Source organism: Martes martes (genome assembly GCF_963455335.1).
Source record: "Martes martes genome assembly, chromosome: 7".
In the NCBI taxonomy this organism is placed as follows: domain Eukaryota; kingdom Metazoa; phylum Chordata; class Mammalia; order Carnivora; family Mustelidae; genus Martes; species Martes martes.
In genome coordinates, this window is record NC_137894.1 from 61,313,777 (window position 1) to 61,331,600 (window position 17,824).

At 40.5% G+C, this 17,824-nt stretch overlaps 1 protein-coding gene across 2 annotated transcripts in view; it reads left to right on the plus strand.

Moving 5' to 3' along the window:
• The window catches only part of GANC (glucosidase alpha, neutral C), a 78,215-nt gene extending 60,823 nt beyond the window's left edge, over nucleotides 1–17,392 (plus strand). The window contains exons 20-25 of one of the 2 annotated variants that reach the window (XM_080807877.1): nucleotides 4,325–4,399; nucleotides 6,808–6,921; nucleotides 8,151–8,263; nucleotides 11,695–11,798; nucleotides 12,565–12,676; nucleotides 16,972–17,392. In XM_080807877.1, coding sequence (XP_080664003.1) covers nucleotides 4,325–4,399; nucleotides 6,808–6,921; nucleotides 8,151–8,263; nucleotides 11,695–11,798; nucleotides 12,565–12,674 — 516 coding nt within the window. In that variant the 3' untranslated portion in view covers nucleotides 12,675–12,676; nucleotides 16,972–17,392. Of the gene's footprint in view, nucleotides 1–4,324; nucleotides 4,400–6,807; nucleotides 6,922–8,150; nucleotides 8,264–11,694; nucleotides 11,799–12,564; nucleotides 12,843–16,971 lie in introns of those variants that run through there. The other variant, XM_080807876.1, reaches the window with a different exon arrangement.
• The last annotated feature ends 432 nt before the right edge of the window (nucleotides 17,393–17,824 follow it).

Genomic DNA, 17,824 nt, shown 5'->3' on the forward strand with positions numbered 1-17,824 from the left:
TAAGTGGTGTCAGTCTCTGGGGGGAAGCATAAGTAAAAAGAGACTTTGCTCTTTGGTTCTGGCTCTGCCTAAATCCTAAGTTTTGGGGCACCTGGGTGGCTTAGTGGGTTAAGCCGCTGCCTTCAGCTCGGGTCATGGTCTCAGGGTCCTGGGATCAAGCCCCGCATTGGGCTCTCTGCTCAGCAGGGAGCCTGCTTCCCCTTCTCTCTCTCTCTCTGCCTGCTGCTCTGCCTACTTGTGATCTCTTTCTGTGTGTCAAATAAATAAATAAAATCTTTTTTTAAATAAATAAATAAATAATAAGTTTTTGGTAACAAAATCTGGTCTCCGGACACTCATCAAAGTGGGTAAAAATTAACAGTGGCAACTTCCCTTTATGCTCCTCGAGCCTTCCAGCTTTTTTGTTGGTTATTGTCATTGATTATTATCGCAGTATAAAATATCATCCTGCACTGCTAGAGCCCACAGCACTGAACCCAGGCAGAGCCCGGGGAAGAGGTGGGATTAGTCCATGGGCTGCAGAGCAGAGGGCCATGGAGAATAACAGCAACAACCTCCAGAGACAGACCAAGGATATATGCAGAGGGGCCAGGAGAAGAGGCAGGGCCAAAACTTGGGGTACCAGACCAGGGAAAGAGGGTATGGAATGGAGAGCAAGGAGGAGACAGACCCTGGAGAGAGTCCTTGAGCATCACCACAGGCTTCTGCAGGCAGGGGGAGAGGGTTACCATCGAGGCTACCAAACTGATTTGAGACCCCTATGTCCCTGGACTGACTATGGAAAACAGTTTGGAGGCTCTTCAAAAAGTTAAAAATAGAACTACCCTATGACCCAGCAATTGCAGTACTGGGTATTTATACAAAGGAAACAAACATAGTGATTCAAAGGAACACATGCTCCCTGATGTTCATAGCAGCAATGTCCACAATAGCCAAACTATGGAAAGAACCCAGATGTCCATCGACTGATGAATGGATAAAGAAAATGTGGTGTATATATACAATGGAATATTACTTAGCCATCAAAAAGAATGAAATCTTGTCATTTGCAGTGATGTGAATGGAGCTAGAGTGCATTATGCTAGGCAAAATAAGTCAGAGAAACACAAATAGCATATGATATCACTCATGTGGAATTTAAGAAATAAAACAGAAGGGGGAGCCTGGGTGGCTCAGTGGGTTAAAGCCTCTGCCTTCGGCTCAGGTCATGATCCCGGGGTCCTGGGATTGAGCCCCGCATTGGGCTCTCTGCTCATCGGGGAGCCTGCTTCCTCCTCTCTCTCTGCCTGCCTCTTGGCCTACTTGTGATCTTTGTCTGTCAAATAAATAAATAAAATCTTAAAAAAAAAAAAGAAATAAAACAGAAGAACATATGGGATGGAAAAAAGGTAGGGATGGGGGGAAGCAAACCATGAGAGACTTTTAACGATAGAGAACAAACTGAGGGTTGATGGAGGGATGTGGGTGCGTGATGGGCCAGATGGCTGATGGGCATTAAGGAGGGCACTTGTGATGACCCCTGGCTGTTGTTTGAAAGTGATAAATCACTAAATTCTACTCCTGAAACCAATATTGGAGTGTATGCTAACTAACTAGAGTTTAAATTAAAAAAAAAAAAATATATACGCTTGGACTGTCTAGGCAGGTGATGAGGTGGCTGAGCCAGGCCATGCTCACTGCTTAGTACTGTCAGGTGGTGGCGAAGCAATATGAGAAACATCAACCTGAGTATTCTCTGTCCATCCAGCTTTACACTTTTGCCTGTGCTAGTTTCTTAAGGCCGCAATTACCACAAACCTGGCGGCTTGAAACAGCGCAAATGTATCCTCTCCCAGTTCTGGAGGCTTGAAGCCCAAAATCAAGGTGTTAGCAGGGTAAGTTCCTTCTGGAGGTCCAGAAGGAGAATCTCTTCCATGCCTCTCTCCTAGCTTCTGTCAGCTGCCCGCGGTCCTTGTGGTTCCTGGCTCTGCAGCCACATCACATCACTCCAGTCTGTGCCTCTGTCTTCACACGCCTTCTCCTCTGTATGTCTGTGTCTCCTCTTCTGTTTCTCTTATGAGGACACTTATGATGACATTCAGGGCCCACCTGCATAATCCCAGAGAATCTTCTAATCTTGAGATCCTTAATTTAATCAAATTTGCTACCATAGAAAGTTATATTCACTCCTTCCCAGTATTAGGAAGTGTGTATAACTTTTAGAGGGGCCACCATTCAGCCCAGTACACTTGTCTTTACTGATAGGATGATACCCAGGCTTTTCTCCAGAATGTTCATCAATTATGTTCTTCCCTCTTGGTTTCTCCAGTAATGTGTAGTTCTTAGATGAGGGCTCCCCCTCATCTAAGATGAAGATAAAAGTTCCCCCACCAAGTAAAAATCTGAGAAAAAGGTTAAATACAATAACATCTAAATAAATTGTCCTGCCAAGCAGTTCACTGAGAATTTCTCAAGTCAATTTTAACAAAGCAGTAGACTCCCATTAAGAAGAGCTAGCTCCCCTTCTGACATAGCCACAAATGAATTCTTAAATTAATTTAATTAACAAAAACTTTTTATTAATGACCTATCATCATTGCAAGCACACTGCAGTGACTGTATAATGTCTTTATTCAACACTATTTCCCAAAGTGTTCTGTGATTGTTTCTCTCATATCTTCAAAACCCTAGGGAGATGAGCCAAGCTATTTCTTGCCAGATTTTTACTTCACCAGTTAGCTAGTACCACATCACACTGTGCAAGGGGGCTACTACAGTCCCTCATTGTCACTCTTCCCCATTTTTCTAGATGGCCCATTCCCTCTACTTGAAGTCTTTGCTCAAATAGATTTTTCTCAGTGAGGCCTTCCCTGACTACCTAGTTAAGATTACAGACCACTCTCACCGCCCAGCCCCACTTCATCCTTCATTTTTCCCACAGAACCTGACATCTTTAACATTCTTGGTATTTACTGATATGTTTTGCTGATGACCTTTCTCCCCCATTAGAATATTAGCTTCTTAAGGGCTTCTTAGGTGATTTTCCTCTATTATATTCACTCTTTATCCCCAGCATCTAGACAGGTACCTGACAGGTAGTAGGCCTTCTGTATGTACTTGCTGAGGAGCTTGGTGACTGAGCACTAGGTCTGATCTACATAGGACTTTATGCCAGTTTTACCCTTCCAAGGCTGGGGACCTTTGTATATAGCACCAGAGGACGCACCCTATTACATATACCTCTTATTCTAATTATTCTAGTTAGTTCTGGAAATGGTAGACAGGTAATCTCAAAATCTTATTTAATTCAGTTTGTTTGTTTTACCTTTCACTCTCACTACTCTATCTAAAGCTACTAGAATTTGTCAAATGAAAGACATTATAAGAAAAGAAAAGACAATATCCCCCATAAACACAGACACAGAAATCCTTGACAAAACATTAGCAAATTGGATCTATCCAAGGATAATACATGGAGACAAGGTGGGGTGGATCCTGTTGAGCTGAGAGTCACTGGGGCTGGCGATAGGCCACAGCCCTCTCACCTTCACCTCAGGACAGGGGAGCTCTAGAAAGGATATGGTAATCCCAGGAGGTGACCTTGTGAAATAGACTGTCGCTGCCAGAAATCGTACTGGGCTGAAAGAGAGAAAAAGAGGTTTTTGTTTCCATGCTGCTGCTGTTGGTGTCTTAAGGATTTATCCTATCAAATTACTTTGTAGGACCTTTTGGGTACTTCAGCTACTAAACCGCCTTGATTAGGATCCCAGATAAGAATTTGAACTTCCTCCCTGAATTGAACTGTGCTAAAAAATACTATGGTAGTGATCCAAGTTTCCATTTGTCTTTCTCCTGGATCTGTTTCCTTCTCTGACACTTTCCTTTTCTCCTGCCTCATTTGTAATTTATTTGCTCACAGTGTGCTCTTCTTTGTTACTGCTTTTTCTTTCTTCCATCATCTTTTTTACTCTAAATGCATTAAGTTTATGAGACAACCAGACTATAATAAAATCCATGAGGGCAGAAAGTCTGTCTTTCTGTTCACTCATGCATGCCTAGCAGTGCTGGGCATGTGGTAGGTTGTTGGACGAATAACTTCTGGATGGACAGATGGACAAATGAATGGCCTTTTAGTGACCTTAATCCATCACAGTACTAGGTTAGTCCCTTGGGATCTTAAAAATATATGTCCTTCCTAGCTTCTACTCAAGATTTTTTTAAAACTATACTTATTTTAGCCTTCCAGTTATTCAAAATCCAGGTAAAATGAGTGCTTTACTGAATTATGAAATTGTGAGCAGAGTTACTCTTATACTCTTTTTCATTAGGGTCTCTTCCTTTCCAGGTCTGGTATGACTTTAAAACATTTGCTCATTGGGAAGGAGCACGTACTGTGAAGGTCCAGGTAGCCTTAGACACCGTAAGTAATTTTCAGGCTGTTATTTTTACCTGTTGTGCTGTATCAGTCTCCTTGGGCTGCCGTAATAAACTACCACAGATGCGGTGGCTTAACCAACAGAAGTTTTGTTTTCTCACAGTTCTGGAGGCTAGATGTCCCAGATTAAGGTGCCAACAATTCAGTTCCTAATGAGGACTCTCTTCCTGACATATAGGAGCCACCTTTTTCATATGGCAGAGGGAGAAAGTGAGCTCTCTTATGTCTTTTCTTATAGACATTAATCCTATCAGATTAAGGCCCCACTCTCTGACCTTATTTAAGCTTAATTATCTCTTTAAAGGCCCTATCTCCAAATACAGTCACGTTGATGGTTGGGGCTTCGACATAGGAATTTGGGGGGGACACAGACATTTGGTCCGTGACATGTACCTACATAGAAGGAACCAGGGACATTAGTGTTCTGGATAACACCACATAGACAAAAAATAGATGAGGGGTTGCATAGGGCTGAGGCAGGGAGAGAGTTTGGGAGCAATGGCAAATTACTGCTAAGGGGTACAAGGTTTCTTTTGGGGATGATGAAAATTATTTAAAATTGATTGCAGTAACAGGTGCATGACTCTCAATATACTAAAAAACATTTAATTGTACACCTTAAATAGATGAGTTGTAGGGCATGCAAATTATACCAATAAAGCCATGGAAACATGAGAAAAAAGTATCAGCATATAGCCTGATTTCACAGTATGAAACATCAAGGACAAACAACTCTTCTCCATATATTTCTATTTGTATGTCTAAGAAAAATAATAACACTAAAAGCAGAATAAAAATGGTGGTCACCACACACACCATACAGAATGTCCTCCTGTAGAACCACGTCACAAAACCTGAGTTTTCAGTTGTAACCCTGGCTGGCCCTCTACGTCAAGGGAAGGCTGTCAGTTAATGACTGTAGAGTCAAGGGGGCCCATCCAGACTGAACCTGTGAAGGGAAGTCTGGTCTTGCCACTAAATCACAACCAATGCCGCAGGCCCTAGGTAGTGTTCAAATTAATAAAGATATATTGATATTATTTTTTAAAGCTGTTATCAGTAGTATGATCTCCATAATAAAACAATTTCAAATGTCAACCTTCAGATCTAAAAAAGACCTTAACATTCATTTACTCCAATCCCTCGTGCTTACTGATGAAGAAACTGCGTTCTGAGAAGTTCAATTACTTGTTCAGGGTTGTGGTTAGATTGTGGCAGATGAGACCCCAGGTCAGCTGCACTCCCACTTCACAGCCCATACTGTGCTAACTTACTACCTCCGTCTTTGGGAAAAAAAGAAAAGAAGTGATTGGTTGATGAGGGGGAGATAAATGTGCGTTATTTCTTGCTGCCAACTATGAGTCAAGCAGAGGGTGGACATCTTAACTACTCCACCTTCACTCCCACCTTTATTTATACTCTTGTACTTTTTTCCCTCTTGTACTTTACTCAGAACGAAGTACAAGCCCCCATATGATTCAAAGAGCTTCCTTGCAGAGGACTGTATGGGGACCCAGGAAATTTACTGGGCTTTCCTTGCTGGAATGCCATTCCAGAAGAACCATAGGTATGGGCCATACCTATAACACTGTGCTTAGAGTTACTTCATGTGTCTTTGGTGGCTTCTACAACAGAAGTTTCACAAATTTACTCTCAGAATTGAGTCCATCATCCTGGTGATTCAGGGAAGCAGGGAGCAGGAAGGGTATAGACCGTAGTAAGGACAGAGTCATCTCCCTGAAACCAAGAAATCATAATATTTTATATGCACATGTACACATATGTGGGCCTACTTACACAGGCACAAAAACTCACTCCTTAACAGGGCCCTAGAAATAAACATGTGTATTGTGTTGACAAGAAAATTAAAAATACCAGGGGTGCCTGAATGGCTCAGTGGGTTAAAGCCTCTGCCTTCGGCTCAGGTAATGATCCCAGGGTCCCGGGATCAAGCCCCACATTGGGCTCTCTGCTCAGCAGGGAGCCTGCTTCCTCCTCTGTCTCTGCCTGCTGCTCTGCCTACTTGTGATCTCTGTCTGTCAAATAAATAAATAAAAGCTTTCAAAAAAAAAAAAAAAAGAAAAGAAAGAAAGAAAAGAAAATGTAAAATACCAAATAGGAACTACTGATAGGATAGGCAGAATAGATAACAAATTGATGAAGGGTGAGAAGTTTCCCTGATAATTAAAAAATGGACAATTTTTAATCTTTGAACTCTTTTCCTTTTAATGCTATCACTTCCATATTTTCCATCTCTATGCTCACAGATTTCTTTTACCTCTGAGTGTATACTTGCAAAGAATGGGAGTCTCATACAATGAAATATTTTTAGATTCTACATTGAAATTGCTTTCTATGAATACTCCTTCCCTGAGAGTATTGTTCTGTTATAGGTACCGGTATTTCAGCGAGGTGGAAGTATAGTACCAATAAAGACGACTGTAGGAAAATCCACAGGCTACATGACTGATTCCCCATATGGACTCCGGGTGGCTCTAAGCACTAAGGTATTTGGAAAATGTTACCTTTACACATCTCATTCGTTATTACTTTATCAATTTATAGGAGTAGTGGTTTTTTGAGTATGGGACACTATGTAAAAATAATAAGCCCCAGTGATGGAACAGGTGCTCCTGATGTTTTTCTAGAAATCAAAGTTTTGAATCATTTCTGAATCATTGTCCAGCTTGTCTGCCTTTCCTAGAATTGTTCTTAAGAGAACTCTGAGAATTAGAAATGATAAAAATTTCCTGGGGCACTGTGATCCTTGGTGCCCTGAAGCTTGGCCTTGATTACCACTGGACCAAATGCCCATTAGGCCTAGTCAGCCTGCCACATGGATTAGCCCTAAAACTCAGTCTCCTATAAAAGGATGGCAGTATCTTTGCAGCATTTCAGGAACAACAACCCCACACAATGACTTCTCTTCTCATCAGCTGGCTCAAACAACTAAAATCTTCTGGGGTAAAGCTTAGAAGGATCCAGAATTTGTATGTCCTTTTAGAAGATCTTTTGAGCCAAATGAAACCTATAGCAGACTCCCATCCTATCCATTTGCCCACTTATAGTACAAACACAAACGCTTACTCTTCTACAGGACTGAACATAAATTCATACTCTTATGCAAATATAGAATAATTAAGCTTGCTTTTCCATCTGTTTCACTTAGACATTCTTTTTGGGCCAAATTACCAGCCTCAGACCACATAATAAATACAAGAGATCCATAGCACATCAAGCATTGTCAATGAATAATAAACAGCCATATGGAGTGCTGTGCCTTTGTTTGACTTGCCAAAGGGGTCCTCTGAAAGGAAGTAGGAACTAGATGCTATCCTCTAAATGGAGGATAAAGATAAAGATAAAGATAGCTGATCTCATCCATTATATACTAAATCTTTTTAAATTTAGTTTCATTCTGGGAACTTTTCTTGACCTGTCATCACATTCTAGGGTAGTATTTTCAAAGAAGCCACCTATGCCACTGACCATATTTTGTAGTTTAAATTTTTTCAACAAGATCTAACTCTTTGAGCTCGTCTTACGTGACTTCCTTATGCATGTTATTTCACTAATGGATATTGAATGTACATATTTATATGACTACATTGTACAGCTTGAATATTAATTTTTTGTTTAATAAAATTTTTCACAAATTTTTTAGTCCCTTTAGTGGATGACATTCTTTTCCTAGTAAGCTATTATATAAACATATTCTCTATGATTCACTCTCCAGGATTCTGCCATGGGTGAATTCTATCTCGACGATGGCCATTCATTCCGGTACCTCCACCAGAAGCAATTCTTGCACAGAAAGTTTTCATTCTTGTCAGGAGTTTTGATCAACAGGTAATGGCAGTGAAAAAGCTGTGTGCTTTCTTAAATATGTGATCCTCAAAAACAGCTAATATCTTAAGGTACGATTTAAAGAAATTAATGATGAAAGCCATTTGTGGAGTACTTTTCTTCAGCTTCACTAAATAATTGACAAGTAAAGTTGTAATATATTTAAAGTGTACAACATGGTGATTGACTGTATGTATATGCTATAAAAGGAATCCCACCATCAAGTTAAGTAACTAATCCATCACCTCTCATACTTTTTTTTTTCTACTCTGTTGGCAAATTTCAGTTATAGAATATAGTACTGTCAACTGTGGTCACCATCTTATACATTAGATACTCAGACCTTATTCATCTTATAACAGAAAGTTTGTACCCTTTTACCAGCTTCTCCCTATTTCCATTTGCAAATACAAACAATTTTATTTCTTCCTCTCCAACTTAGATACCTTTTATTTCTTTTTCTTGCCTAATTGCTCTCGCTAAGATGTCCAGTACAATATTAAACAAAAATGATGAGAAGTGGGCATCCTTTTCCTGTTTCTGATCTTAACTGAGATGTTAGCTGTGGGCTTGTCATAGACAGCTTTTATTAAGTTGAGGTACATTCTTTCTTTTTCTTTTTTTTCTTTAGGGGGAGAAAGCACAAGCATGGGAGTGGGAAGGGGCAGAGGGAAAGGGAGAGAGAGAATCTTAAGTGGGCTCCACACTCAGCATGGAGCCGGATGTTGGGCTGGATCTCATGACCCTGAGATCATGCCCTGAGATGAAATCAAGAGTTGGACACTTAACCCACTGAGCCATCCAGGCACCCTGAGGTACATTCTTTCTGTACCCAATTTTTTGAGAATTTTTATCATGAAAGGATGTTGAATTTTGTCAAGTGCTTTTCCTATACCTACGGAAATAATCATATTATTTTTATCTTTTTTGTTAATGTAATATATCACATTTATTGATTTGCCCATGTTGAAGCATTTCTGTATCCCAGAAATAATACTTGATCATGGTGTGTGGTCCTCTGTTAAGGAATTCTACATCTGTGTTCTTCAAGAATATTGGCCTATAATTTTCTTTTCTTGTACTGTCCTTGTTAGCTTTAGTATCAAGGTAATGCTGCCCTCATAAAATGAATTTGGAAGTGTTCCATTTTTTGGAAGAATTTGAAAAGGATTGATATTCTTTAAAATGTTTGATAGAATTCAACAGTGAAGCCATCTGGTCCTGGACTTTCCTTTGTTGGCAGTTTTTTGTTTACGAATTCAGTATCCTTACTAGTAATTGGTCTGTTCAGATTTTCTATTCCTTCATGATTCCAGTATTGGCAGGTTGTATGGTCTAGGAATTTATCCACTTCTTCAGGTTTATCCAATTTATTGGTGTGTAATTGTTCATAGTAATTTCCTATGATCCTTAGGATTTCTGAGGTATCAAATGTAACATCTCTTTCATTTCTGATTTTTTAATTTAAATTCTAGTATAGTAAACATACAATGATATTGTTTCTGATTTTGAGTCCTCTTTCTTTTTTTGTTGGTGAGTCTAGCTAAATATTTGTCTTTTTTTTTTTTTTTTAAACTAGTTCTTAGTTTCATTGATCGTTCCTCTGGATCTTTTCAGCTTCTGTTCCATTTATTTTCACTCTCATCTTTGTTATTTCCTTCCTCCTAGTAACTCTGGCCTTAGTTTGTCCTTCATTTTGTAGCTCCTTGAGATATAAGGGTAGATTGTTTATTTAAGATTTTTTTTTCTTAATGTAGGCATTTATTGCTATAAACTCCCCTCTTAGAATTGCTTTTGCTGCATCCCGTAAGTTTTTATATATTGCGTTTCCATTTTAATTTGTCTAAGATATCTTATTTTCCTTTTGATTTTTTGTTTGGCCCACTGGTTATTTAGGGGCATGTTATTTAGTCTCCATATATTTGTGAATTTTCCAGTTTTCTTCTTATAATTGGTATCTACGCTCCTACCGTTATGGTCATAAAAGATGCTTGATATAATTTCAGTCTTTTTAAATTTGTTAAGACTTGTTTTTAGTCTAACATATGATCTGTCCTGGAGAATGTTCCATGTGTTCTTGAAAGCAATATGAATTTTCCTGCTGTTGAATGGAATGTTCTATATATATATCTGTTAAATTTATCTGGTCTAACATGCAGTTTAAGTTCATGTTTTCCTTACTGATTTTCTATGTGCATGATCTATCCATTGTTGAAAGTGGGGGTATTGAATTCTCCTGCTATTACTGTATTGCTATCTATTTCAACCTTCAGATCTACTAATACCTGCTTTATATATTTAGGTGCTCTGATATTGGGTGCATAAATATTTACAAGTGTTATATAACCTCTTAGTGAATTGACCCATTATGTAACAATCTCTGTTGTCTATGATTACAGTTTCTGGCATAAAGTCTGTTTTGTCTGATATAAATATTAGCTATCCCTGCTTTTTTTTTTTTTCCTGTCTCCATTTCCATGGAATATCATTTTGCATACCTTCACTTTCAGTCTGTATGTCCTTAAAGCTGAAGTGGGTCTCTTATAGGCAACATATAGTTGGGTCTTGACTTTTTAACCATTCGGCAACTCTGTCTCTATTGATTGGAGAATTTAGTTCAAATACATTTAAAGTAATTACTGGTTGGTTGGGGGTCCATACCTCAGATGGGGGCCTTAAAACTGGGGCAATAGGAGTGTCATCCAAACTTTTCACTCTTCTCAGAGAGAAGTTGGGAGTTGGGAGTTCCCCTCCCAACAAACAGTATGGCACTGTCCTGGTGGGGGTGGAGGTTACCGTGAGTGTGTTTCAGCCTTTCCTACCTGATTTAATGTGGCTATTTCCTCAGTCACCCGGTATACAAGAGTCACTCAGCTAGTTTCTGTATCACTAAAAGGGAATTGCTCCACATGTAGCTTTACATTCAGTGCATCCATGGGAGGAAGGAAATTCGGGAGCCTCTTAGATGTTGCCATCTTGGTCTGGAATTTCCCTGAAGTATTTTTCAATCACTCTATGAACCTTCCTTCCTTATCGTCTCCATTTCCTGTTCTTCACTCTTTAAAAAATAAAAAAGAATTCAATTTAAGTTCTGATTAGCCCCATTTATCCACCCATTCAGCAATTCATTAAGTATCTGATTTCTTAAAATCTGATTGCAGTGTCCAAGTCACATTTGAGACTTCAGTGTGCTTAGGTGGTTTCTCTCCAAATGGCTTGTTAAAGGGAGACTGGCTTGTCTACTGGTTAGGCAGTCCTCAGCACAGGGAATCATTTGTTTCTATCCCTTCATCCTAGTAAACATGACAGCCTTGTGGTTCAGGCCTCCATAGGGAGATAGGGGAGGGGAACTCCCAAGGCTAGGATATTGATCTAATAACCAGTCCAAATTCTTATTTCTCTCATTTTCCTAACACCATTTTTATCTATTCCAGTTGTGCCGACAAAAGAGGTCATTATCCCAGCAAGTGTGTGGTGGAGCAGATCTTTGTCCTAGGCCTCAAGAAACAGCCATTTTCTGTGACTACCCGTTCATCTGGTGAGGAAACAGGTCATTTGTTTTTATAAACATGGAAGTATCTGCCACAAAGAAATGATTAGTTCTAACACTGATATAGCACACTTAGCCAAGTGGACCCTGCACTTTCTGATGGAGGTCAAATATACTAGTATCTAGAAGGAGCAAGGTGATCCTGTTCTCCTCATCAACTGGGCCTTCTGCGAACTGTAAGCTGTGGATATTTTTCTAAGGGAAATTATTTGGGCCTTGAAATAATATTGTAGATTCTCTGAATGTATTTTTAACTGTAGATAGCTCAAGCCCCAGAGAATCCTACCCATGTTTATGGAGTTTCTTAAAAGGCTGTTATCATTTCTTACCTACTGAATTTCTTAGGTAAATCACTTTGTTCCTTACAATTTCCTTTCAACCAGTCTTGCATTCAAAATGATGGAGTGTTTAATGTTTAAAAAATTCAGCCAAAGATTGGAGACAATGGTTTATGTGGAAACTGTTCCGCTGCAGCTTTCTGTTCCGAAGCTATGATTTTTCCGAGGGAGTGAAAAGAATAAGGTTTTGCCTTTGTCATTATAAAGTGTCTCTTTTCTAAGAAGCTTTAAAAAAAGTAAAAATAAATAAATAAAAAAATTCATGGACATCCATGTGTAAAAGTGCTATTAAGTTGGATTCTCCTAGGTGGGGTATCAGGTTTTATGACCGAGTCAGAAATATTTTAGATTCAAAGGAAAGATTTTTCTCTCTTAGATATTCATCAAACTTTTCCTGTTACTGTCTTGATATTTAGATGGTAAAGATGAGCCTGTGGCTTTTACATATTATGCCCAGATGTCCACCCTGCAGCTGGAGAAGCTCTCACTGAACATCGGCGCTGACTGGGAGGTCCATGTCCGATGACGGTGTGGTGCACCAGGGCAAGCGTGGGAAGCAGCCTGCACCTTTCAGCCTTGCCCTTGGCCTTTTCTAAGATCTGTGCTGCATGCTAATTGACTTCTCTGGCTAAAAAGTGTCCTTCATTGATCATCGGTTTACTAATGAGAATAGATTTCAGGTTTTGCATTTTTAGAGGCACTAGTTATACTCTCTGTGTCAAACGCTACTACTTCTCCTCGATGCAGATAGCCCTGAGACATTTATAGAGTTCATTAATCTTCCTCTGCTTCTTGAACCATGGCGCTGTGGTAAATGCTATGGCCCAATGAGTAGCTTCTCTTTGAGGACAGCTGATTGGTTTGTTGTTTGGTGGTGGTGGTTGTCATTTTAAAGAAACTGTCTTCAGTGGGGGCTCAAACTCACAACCTTGAGATCAAGAGTCACGTGCTCTATCAGCTGAGCCAGCCAGGTACCCCTGGATGGGTCTCTTGTATGTGGGATGTGGGCCAAGCCCACCTTGTGTGGCCCGTTTGTGGAAGCTTGCCTCAGGCCATGCTGCAGAGTCAGGACGGCTACAGCAGCTGAGTTACTCAAGACCTGTTTCCAAGTGGACAGCAGCCTCTGGTACCCCCCCACCAACACACAGTTACCTTTCACCCACTTAGACGTGAGCAAAACAGCCCTTTTCTGCTTGCACTTCATACACCACAGCAACGGAGAGTTACTCTCCCCTAAAGATCGACTCAGAAGCACAAAGGATTCTTTTCCCTGTTGTGCTTTTTAGGCTTCAAAGTCATAATTCATCTTCTTAAGATCCCAATTTATCTCAATTGTTTTTATTAAGTACTGTTTACTAGCCACAGAATGTTTGTAGCATGAGTAAGCTGTAGCTTATAATTGAAAATAAAATGAATACCCATGTTCCCACTACTGAACTTCAGAAATAGAACACAGGGCTGGGGTGAGGGTGAGGTAAGCGAGGTACCTGCCTGCCTTGAGCAAAAAATGTAAGGGGGTACGGAAAAATGCAATCATCCAAACAAATGATATTTTAATGCAATATTTTTAAAAATCAAAATTAATGCAAAAAATAATGAACAAAATATCAAGATTTTAAAATCAAGATAGGCTCAGTATTATTGAGGTTTCCTTTCTGTTAGGCTCCAGTATGGTTTGGCATGGGCTAGAACATTACAACACACCAGTCCCTCGTGGTTCCTGCTGCTCTGGAGCTGCTGGTGACCCCTGCTGCCCGCCACGGCATCTGTGGGGCAGCCTTGTGTCCTCAGCATGCCTCAATCAATGCACATTTTCACATGTCCTTCACTGAGCAACTTGCTGACTGCCACCTCTGTGCCTTGTGATACCCACCACCTTCCCCCCAGCCTGTGCAAATCTTACCATTCCTTCAGGCCCGACTCAAATGCCACTGTTCCATTAAGCCTTTCTAACTCCCCTAACAGTCCCATGCCCCTCTATCCGTGAGCAGTGGTTTTGCCCATCTCTAAACTGTTGCTCCACTTAAAATGTGTGCTCTACTTCACCTTCTCAGGGATGGCCCCTTAATGTTTCAGTCTTGTCTATCTTGTTCCTCCCCTAGATTGTATGTTCCTCAAGAGCGTGTTATATTTGGGACGCCTGGGAGGCTCAGTCGGTTAAGCGTCTGCCTTCGGTTCAGGTCATGATCCCTCGGGTCCTGGGATTGAGTCCTGCATCGGGCTCCTTGCTTGGTGAGGAGCCTGCTTGTCTCTCTCCCTCTGCCTGCTGCCCTGCCTGCTTGTGCTCTCTCTCTCTCTCTGTCAAATAATAAATAAAATTAAAATAAAGAGCATGTTATATTTGTCACCTGTTTGTCAGAGCAGCTGACACTTCACTTTCAGTAACTATTGGCTACAAGTAGTTAACTGGTGGATTTGGTTGATTAAAAAATGAGAACTGAATGTATTTGTTTCTGATTTACTTTTTTTTTTTTTAAGATTTTATTTATTTATTTGTTAGAGAGAGAGAGAGCAAGCGAGAGAGCGCGTGCGCACAGGCAGACAGAGTGGTAGGCAGAGGCAGAGGGAGAAGCAGGCTCCCCGCGGAGCAAGGAGCTGGATGTGGGACTCGATCCCAGGATGCTGGGATCATGACCTGAGCCGAAGGCAGCTGCTTAACCAACTGAGCCACCCAGGCGTCCCTCTGATTTACTTTTTTGACAGGATTCTTCCCTCTAGACATAGTAGACCTTGTGCATTTTCTTGTGGACATGTTTTCTGATATCATTTGAGATTTGGGCTTTGCACCACATATAGGCTCACACAGACATTTGCAGATTCTTCGCTATTTCTGTAAGTTTTGCAATTCAGGAGAAAGGAGGAAGGTGACATTAGCTGAAGCAGTATTTCCCAGCGTCATACTTCCCTTAGCAACCTACAGTAAGAACCTGAAAATGGGGTACTTTTACCTAATATAAGTGATGGCTTTTAATAGCATTTAAAATTGAATAATTAAGACCTATCTTTAGATTAATATTTATTGCATTTATTCTTCCATGTCAAATATTTTGGAGGGAAGGAATGAATAAGAACTAGTAAATTAGTGGTAAACTGCTCTACCTTGACCCAGAATGATACTGAAACAGTCACCTAGAGACAGTGAGTGGAAAGAAATAGTCTAGATGTTAATTGTTCTCTGTCCTTACTGCTTCTCCCCCTTCCCCCACCTCCTGTTCCTACAGCTGTGCCCCAGAGCGCTGTGTCGGGGTGAGTTGACCTGCAGGTGTTCGGTTACCTTGTTGTGGGTAATTCTTGACATGTTTACTCAGGAAATGGGATTTCATGTAAGAATTTGAATAATATCCACAGAGGTTGAAACAAAGCTCTCAAATGCATAATGTGTCTTTACTTAAGGCTTCCATGCCAAGGAATGAGTTGACAAATTAGTTTAAAATCAGAAACTGCCCAACAGAAAAACAGGCAAAGGTAATTTGTAAAATAGACAAAACAAGCATGAGCCTCATTAATAATCAAAGAAATGAATTTTTAAAAAGATTTTACTTATTTGAGAGAAAGAGAGCGTGAGAGAGATATCATGAGCAGGGGGCAGGGGCAGAGGGAGAAGCAGGCTCAATCCCAGGACCCTGATCGTGGCCTGAGCTGAGGGCAGACCCTTAGCAAACTGAGCCATCCAAGGGCCCCATAAGGGTTTGTTTGGTTTTTTTTCTTTTTCCTGACTGGCCAAGATGAAGAAGAGTGAAAATGTCCAGTGCTAATGCTGGTGTGGGAAGTAGTCATTCTGATGCATCACTGGTGAAATTATAAATAAGTGCAATCTTTCAGGATGTATATCTGGCAATAGTGTCAAAACTTAAAATCTGTAGACTCTAACCCAGCAATTCCACTTCAGAAAAATCAGATAAATTGCTCAGAGCTACTAACTGCAGTGTGATTTACACTGTGGAAAACTAGGAATATGCTGTGTTCTTTAACAGGGGCTGGTTAAATATAGCCCTTTCATACAGCAAAATACGGAAATAGAGGGACATCCTGTACTCTTCAAAATGTAAAGACCATGAAAAAGAGGTCTGAAGAAATGTTCTAGATTGAAGGAGGTACAAAAGAGACATTACAACAAATGTGTGATCCTGGGCTGGAATCTGGGCCTATAAAGGGCATGACTGGGACAGCTGGCAAAATTTGAATGGCATCTTTTGATTCCATGGTTATTTTCCAATTTTAAGGGTTATACTATAATTATATAGAAGAATTTCCTTGCTTTTAGGAAATACTAAAGTATTAAAGGATAATGGATCATAGTATCTTTAACTTATTCTCAAAATGGCTCAGAAAATGTATATATGTATGAGAAGGAGACAGAGACAGAAAAAGGCAAAATGAGTTTAAATGTTAAAGAACCTGGGTGAAGGGTATATAGGAATGTTTTATACTATATTTTCCACTTTCCTAGAAGTTTTAAACTACTTAAGAAACAAAAAGTTGGGCCATATCTCTATAATATCTAACAACTTTAAAATGTTTGCTTTCTAGCATTGTAAAAGCTTGTAAGCTGTGGCATATAAAACAGGATGGAACAAACTGAGTTAATACAAGAACCTACCTCGTTTCTAATACTGCAGACCACTTCAGAATGTTCCTCAGATAAGGTCTTCACCTGAGCAGCGCAGGGCCACGCCAAGTCCTCTACTTTAGGAATACAAATCCCATCCTCTTTTTGGCTAGGATGCAAAGGGGCATTACTCAGATCTGAGGGCTGAAAGCCATCAGCAGAAGGGAGGAGGGTGAAGGAAAAAAACAGGGAAGCAATGTGTTTTGTCTTGCAGAGCCAGCAGCCCGCCAAGGAGACTCCCCAGCTTGGTGTTTCTCCAGCTATGCCTCTTACGTGAGCCAGTTTAGGCCAGTTTGGAGCTGAGGACCTGCCATAGAAGCCCCCCTGAATTCTCCTAAAGTTAAGTGTAGCTTATTATTATAGTATTAAGATCTCCTATGGCTGTTTTCTGCCATTTTTTGAACATACAGTGTAGGCACTAGCATGTTGACCTGCTAGGCATGCTCCGTTGACCCAAAGTGCCTAAGCACAGAATATCTCTAAGTTTCTTGATATATATACAAGCTCCCTGCCCTGCCCCCTAATACACTGAATAAAAGCTTCTTGTACTAACCCCACAGGAAGACAGTACTCTGAGAGCTATCTTCCTGTCTCCTTACTGTAACAAGTAATAAAAAGGTTTTTGTTTTCAACTTACTTGGGTTGTGTTCAGTTTAATGCACACCAAGTTGCAAAGCCCTTGAGTTGTCACACTCTGAGTGCCAGGCCCCCTCTGCCCCACCCCGGCCCTCCATACCCACGCCATGGCAGGACTTTGCAGCTGTGTCACCATGGAGGTCTCACCTGATGACAGGAGCTGACCAAGGAGCCTTCAGGAGGGTTCATGCTAAGAAACAGAATACATGTTTACATGCTGATGGGGGCATTTATTTAGGGCAGATGACCCGTACAGGGGCCAGAGAAAGTCCTTCATGCATTTGGAAGACCGGCTTGAGCACCATCCTTCTCTTCCCAGATCTGAGTTACCCAGAAGATCCTGGCTCTCGTAAATCTGAAATGGTCGGTTCCTAAGAGTGATCCCAAGATTTGGTTCCAGTTTGACTAGATACCAAGACATTCTATGTCCA